The sequence below is a fragment of the Lampris incognitus genome, chromosome 3, assembly GCF_029633865.1.
Source record: "Lampris incognitus isolate fLamInc1 chromosome 3, fLamInc1.hap2, whole genome shotgun sequence".
Lineage (NCBI taxonomy): Eukaryota > Metazoa > Chordata > Actinopteri > Lampriformes > Lampridae > Lampris > Lampris incognitus.
In genome coordinates, this window is record NC_079213.1 from 76,237,806 (window position 1) to 76,244,430 (window position 6,625).

At 43.0% G+C, this 6,625-nt stretch overlaps 2 protein-coding genes across 2 annotated transcripts in view; both read left to right on the forward strand.

Annotated features, from left to right (window-relative positions):
- LOC130110611 (unconventional myosin-VIIa) overlaps positions 1-965 on the forward strand; it is a 39,567-nt gene extending 38,602 nt beyond the window's left edge. Inside the window, exon 48 of the mRNA XM_056277769.1 lies at positions 63-965. Within this exon, the coding sequence (XP_056133744.1) occupies positions 63-158 (96 nt within the window). The 3' untranslated portion in view covers positions 159-965. The remainder of the gene's footprint in view (positions 1-62) is intronic.
- Positions 966-1,979: 1,014 nt separating this feature from the next.
- Positions 1,980-5,559, forward strand: gpr17 (G protein-coupled receptor 17). Its single transcript, XM_056277926.1, has 2 exons — positions 1,980-2,187; positions 4,532-5,559. The coding sequence occupies exon 2, from the start codon at positions 4,549-4,551 to the stop codon at positions 5,554-5,556; it is 1,008 nt and encodes a 335-aa protein (XP_056133901.1). The 5' UTR covers positions 1,980-2,187; positions 4,532-4,548; the 3' UTR covers positions 5,557-5,559.
- Positions 5,560-6,625: the final 1,066 nt, after the last annotated feature.

A 6,625-nucleotide genomic window follows, 5' to 3' on the forward strand; every position in this document is an offset into this window, starting at 1 on the left:
CAAGTAACAATCTCTCTGCTCATTAACATTTGTCTTTATCTGACTTTATCTTCATTTGAAAGGGCTATAAGATGGATGACCTAATAACTTCCTATGTCAACATGTACCTCAATGAGAGGAGGGCTGTGCAAACCAGGAACCAGCGCTTCAACATTTAAGCATCAGATGATGTGGCAGGAACATAATCCATGTATATCTTGATTCTGCAGTTGTGCCAATAAGCAAATATACTGACTGTATAGTATGCGCACACACACACACACACACACACACACACACACACACACACACACACACACACACACACACACACACACACACACACCATGTCACCCTATACTTGTGGGGACCCCCTCATTGATTACATTCATTCCCTAGCCCTTAACTCTAACCATCTTAACTACATGCCTAACCTTTACCCTTACCCTAACTTTAACTTAATCCTAACCTCAACCCTAAACCCAAGTCCTAACCTTAAAATAGACCATTTTCCTCATGGGGAGCCATAAAATGTCCCCACAAGGTAGGTGGAGACCAAATGTCCCCATTAGGCCAGAAAAACCTGGTGTACACACACACACACACACACACACACACACACACACACACACACACACACACACACACACACACACACACACACACAGTGTGGCATAGAAAACTACTCTTGTTTTAATTTCGCAGAGTATATCAACATTACACATACACATAAACCTTAAAAATTCTTTCAAACTGAAACTAGAAATAATTTTTAAAAAATCTGCTAAATTTCTTGAACATGGTAGTATTTGCACATTCCCAACTGACAAGTCTTAGCCCTGCCTGCTTTGACTGTCTAATATTATTGTGGCTTTCACAAAAGAGTGTATTTAATGTGGCACTCATCATATATATATTATTTTTTTTTGCTGTTTTTTTTTGTTTTTGTTTTTGTTTTTGCTGCCAAACTTGCAAATAAAAGGTTTTCCCAGCAGATGTCTGTCGGGTGACTTCATCTTGTTAAAATGGTACTAGGCCTGGCTTGTTGAGCAAACCTTTTAGTCGCAGGCATCAGCAGGAGGAGGGATAATATATTTATGATCGCAGGCTTTACACAAGGTCATGTTTTTGCTTTAGGGCTACGAGATAAGCGACCAACACAGAGGAGAAGCATAACAAAAGTGGGGGCCATCCCAATTAGAGGCTGGCAGCAGATTAACAGGGTAGTGTGATGTCAACGCTTCTCCACAGCATTGCCAAGATAGTGGCTTCATTTAGGACCACAGACTACTATTTGCATATTGATGCTATCGGCCATTGGAAAGAGAAAGGGACGATGTTTCTGACACACAGCTGTGTGCTCCATGTATGAAAGAAATATTATCCTCTCACAGCCAGTGGGTCTCCTCTGCACATCTGTCTGATGGCTATGTGACTGATTATTTAAGGCATTCCAATTCAGGATGCCCCCAGGAGGCAAGAGACCAACAAGGGCCTCTGTCTCCTCCATGCTCCCCCTCCCTTCCTTGTTTTTCACTTGCTCTCCTAAGAGGGCATGGGGGCCCTCTCTTGAACTTAGAAACACACTGTCTACAGAGGATCATCTCTGAGACTTTAGTCATAAACTGCTCAATTAACTGCACTGTCCATCTTCAATCTAATGATTGGGGGGAGGGACGGGAGGCTTCATGCTGAAGGCATCTGATACACTGCTACTGGTTTCCATGGAGTCATACCCGACAAATCACGGCCACTAAGGCACGCATTCTTTTCACTGCCACTAAAATGGGCTACTTATTCTGACACGGGCTATTGTTGAGCGCACAAGTGGCCCTCTGAGGAGAGGGGATGGAGACGAAAGGGTGGGGTCAAGGTTCAAATGAAACGCTCCCATTGGGACTCTATGTGTTATCAAATTTGTTGAGACACAAAAAGAGCTACAGTCTCATTCCCGAGAACATCTTGACAGAGAGAAAAGGGGGTGATAGGACGGGGCTCTCCCTTTCAACGCTCCAGCTCTCCCACACAGCCGCGGTGAAACTCCTCATTTTTTTTTCTTAAGCTTTGCACCACGTAACCAACGAAGGACTGCTGCTTAATCCCCAGCTCTTGGACCGGTTGTTGTTCAGTGTATGCCGTTGTCTGAACCGTTCCGTCACTGGCAAGCCTCTCAGTAAAGTCGTGTGCCCTCTGAAGACCTCCGGATAGGTGGGTTAGTCATTATTTATTTACCCCACGTTTTGATAGAGGAATGGAAATGTGTTTAACTCTTTCTCTCCACAGCAACTCTACAGAAAGTCTGGGCCTGTATTTGCATGATCTAGAAATTCCCTGTTTGATTTTTTTTTAGTTTTTTTTTTTTATATCATTTTGGTGCAGATTTCTGGAGAAATAATTTTACATCCTTGATAGCAAAACTTTTACACTTGGGCAGAAATTCTGCAGTTCACCTGGTAGTTGTGAAAATGGCGGTGATTCAGCCCACATCCGTCCTGTTAAATGTTTAAACTCTATTTCCCTGTGGGCTCAACCCAGCAGTTTAGCACAACTTCGTTGGTATAGTTTTAAAAGGTGTTTGTAAAGCATAACCAAGAAACAGATTACAACACGCTTTAAGGGCAAAATGCATCATATTGATATAGATTATGCTGTTTTAACCCGTGGCTAAATCCTTTAATTACTTCATTTGACCTGGGTGTTTTCTGTAAAAATTTTGACAAAAGAGGATTACACAGAGCAAACATCTCACCAGCCACAACTGCTTTGAATAATCTATATGAGAAACTCGGTGCCAAGAAACTCCCGCTCTCCTGCTCTTCTTTGTCACCACTGGCACTCCCTACAGGATGTGAATGCTTGCACACATTCACTTTCCCAGATTGCCATGATGAAGGCATATTTCGAGATTGTCTCTCGTTGGGGATTAAGTCCGAGGGATCGGTATTTGGGGAAGGCTTTGGCATTCAAGTGTGCTGCTCCCGGTTTGTTATCCCTGGAGGGCCGGTAGTAATGCCTCTTTGGGGGATTTGTGCTCGTGAATGCTGGTAGTCAAAGCATTGGCTGAGAAATGCCCTCCCTCGTGAGTCCCACAGTTGCGCTCAGCGTGGCATCCACACTACACATACACATGCGCATGTGCATGCACAACACACACACACAAACACACACACACACACAGAGAAAAGAGTCAGTCTGCTACATCTGGCTGGCTCCTCATGGGCCAGAAGTCTCCGGACAGCATGTTGGTGGAAATAGGGTTAAGGCAGATAAAGGAAGTTTTCAGACCCCTCCCAATTGTTTCCACATCTCTGCAGAACAATCCTATTTTTGTTGGGGGTTCTCACAGTGTTGCGGTGGGACTTCAATAATATTTTACACTCTGAATTGTATATTTTGTAACCTCGCCTAAAACTCCCCTCGGCTCCAACATCTGTGGGACAACATGTTCTCTCCTTTCACGCCTCTTTTTGTATTGTTCTTGGATCCTCCAAACGTACCAGGGATGTCTTGAGTTTTTTTTTTTCTTCTATACGTTCGTACAGCTGGCCTATGCAGCCTTTTGTTTCCAAAATCAATTAATTTAACACTTCACAGGCCATATATGGTAAAAATAGAAATGCATGAGTGAAAAAGGAATTTAAACTTTCATGCAAGTCTACAAATGTGAGGCTGGACATTGCATTTAATGTTGAGTGTTGGTGCCCTTCTGAAATGATTGACGGCCATATCGTAATATGCTCATTTTATCACTTACCCCCAAAAAACACAGGCACCAGCACATTATGTTGATAAATGAATACTTTGCTTAAGACTGTTCTTCATGTTTTACACTTTTAGCTGGTAAGAAGCAAATGAGAGTAAGTCATAATTATTCTCCCAAAAGCCACCATAAATGATAGATCAAAGGCAGACATTCCAACATTTTTTTTATTTTTTATGGGAAGCCATGCATCCCATTCCAAGATAGTCTCACATTTACCGGATATTTACCCCTACCCATAAAAAAAAGTATTTTATAAAGCACAAGTTGGACATATTTGTGCAAATATCATATCCTCTCATACTCCCCTGAAGGTCAGTCTGGATGGCAGAATACACAGGGACGAATCAAACAGCTAGCCCACACACAATGTAAACAGAAGGAAAGAACTGAGTCTGCCTGTGTGGATACAGCGCAGTTAATGATTGGCTAGAGGTCTGATTTGGCCAGAGGTCAGGGAGGGATAGAAATCTGCTCTCGGGGCATCTTCACACTGTTACCCCAGGACACTGACACATCTTGTTACCTGCTGAGACCGCCACAGCAAAAAAAAAAAAAAAAAAAGACAACCTCTGTCTCTCCTGTCTACAGTTGTGTGTGTGTGTGTGTGTGTGTGTGTGTGTGTATGTGAGACTCATGTCGAGAACAAGAACACTTCTTCAATCAAGGGGTTATATATGTTAAAAAAAATTTGACTTAATCAAACAAGTATTCATGTGTAAGAAAATCTTGCTGCCGACTCAGCTTGGTTTGGGATCTAGAAGATAATTTACTGTCTCTAACTTCTCTCAGTCCCCCCAGGTAGAAAAATGGAGTCTTCAACATTTTTGCTGTCCAACCAGACATCAGAGGACTGCGAACCAGTGGAGAACACTGTTGAAAACATGCTGTTTGGAGGCTTTTACATCCTGATTTTCTTCCTAGCACTGAATGGTAATGGTCTAGCTCTCTGGATCTTCTCTCGCCAGCGTGGCACATCCTCCCCTGCTAATGTCTTCCTGCTACATTTAGCCATGGCAGACCTGTCATATGTGATCATCCTGCCCCTGAGAGCCACCTACCACTTCACTGGAGGTCACTGGCCCTTTGGTGAGGTACCTTGCAGAGTAGCTGGCTTTCTGTTTTATGTTAACATGTATGCCAGCCTGTACTTCCTGGCCTGTGTAGCGGGGGACCGGTACCTTGCTGTGGTTCATGCTGTCAGGTCGCTGAAGATTCGCCGTGCCCGCTATGCCCATATCATCAGCTTCTCCCTGTGGGCCCTGGTCACTGTCTCCATGGCGCCCCTGCTGGTCACCCGTCAGACTGCAGAGGTAGACGGCACGACGGTGTGCCTGCAACTGTACAGAGAGAAGGCCTCATGGCGTGCACTCATCTCGCTGGCTGTGGCCTTCATCCCACCATTCCTAGCAACCCTATCCTGTTACCTGCTCATCATTCAAAGCCTACGCAAAGGCTCAAGGCTGGAGCCAGCCCTCAAATTGAGGGCCCTGCGCACCATAGGCCTGGTAATGCTCATCTATGTGATCTGTTTCCTGCCATATCATGCCAGCAGAGCCACTTTCATCCTGGGCTACGGCCACCCTGATGTCTCCTGCGTGACACAGAGGGGACTGAGCTTAGCCAACCGCCTCACTTCCTCCCTCACGTGTCTGAATGGTGCCATGGACCCACTAGTCTACTTGTTTGGAGCGGAGAAGTTTCGTGGCACCATGAAACGGCTGTTTTGCGGGGATAAGGCAGGGGTCTCAGGAGCCACCAGTGGAGAGCTGAAGGGAACGCATGAGAGCTCGCTGAGTGCAAAGTCCGAGTTTTAAGGTGGAGAGATGTAAACTCGTTTGGAATAAATTTTTTACTGCAGCTTTCTTGGGAATTTTCGGGAAAAATCATCAGAAAAGAGCCATATACATACAGAGAACGTAATATTGTCTCATTACAGATTACTGATTATGCTGGACAGACAATGGGTTACAAAAGCTAATCAAATTCAAAATTTCCCTATTGGTGTAATGGTCTGTAGTATACAAATTATTTGTATGCTTCACTCTGCAAGCCTCTAGCCTAGAAAATGGAAGTAACCTTCCACATCTGTATCGTTTGGTGATGCTGGCATTTTTTTTATTGCATGAAAAAGATGAATCAAATAACAATATGTACATATTTTGTCTACTTTAAATGTCTTTTTACTACAATTGTTTTGTAATCTTGTGCCAAAAAAAAAATGTGCCAATTTATAACAGATTGACTGGTTAGCATTTTTTTTCCCGATGCTTGGTTGTTGGGAGACACCAGCATTACATTTGTTTTGTTTCTGCATGACATATCTTCTCATGTTTGTTTGTCTGTTTTTGTGGATATAGACTTCAATGTGAGTCTTCTTAATTATTTTATTCTATGCCTTTGTTGCATATATATTGCACTGCTGTATCAAAAATTAATGATCATTTGTTGATGTGAGCCAAATTTGTTCTTCATGTGGAAATGAAGTAATGGGAATAAGAAGCATAATTGTGATTAAATGTAGACGACAGCAGGGTTCTGAATTGTGCGAACCCTCTTGTGACTTAAAGTTGTAAATATTTAACTTTTTATTATTTCCATCAGTGTAAAACTGGAAAAAAAAATCTGTAAAGCTGTAGACAATGTGTAGGGGAGAACTGGGTCGGACGTAACACGGGACAAAAGTAACAATTATTTCTCCAAGCCCATACAAGTCTGATGTGAATAACTCTGTCAGCACATACAGCATGCAACACTTAGCAGAACCGCGAAAAATCATGCGGATACGTCATACTCTTGCAGAGTTATACCAGAAAAGCTGTTCTCAATCATGGTAGAATGACAAATTGGGTTTATTATTTCATTTATTATGATCACCTGACAGAT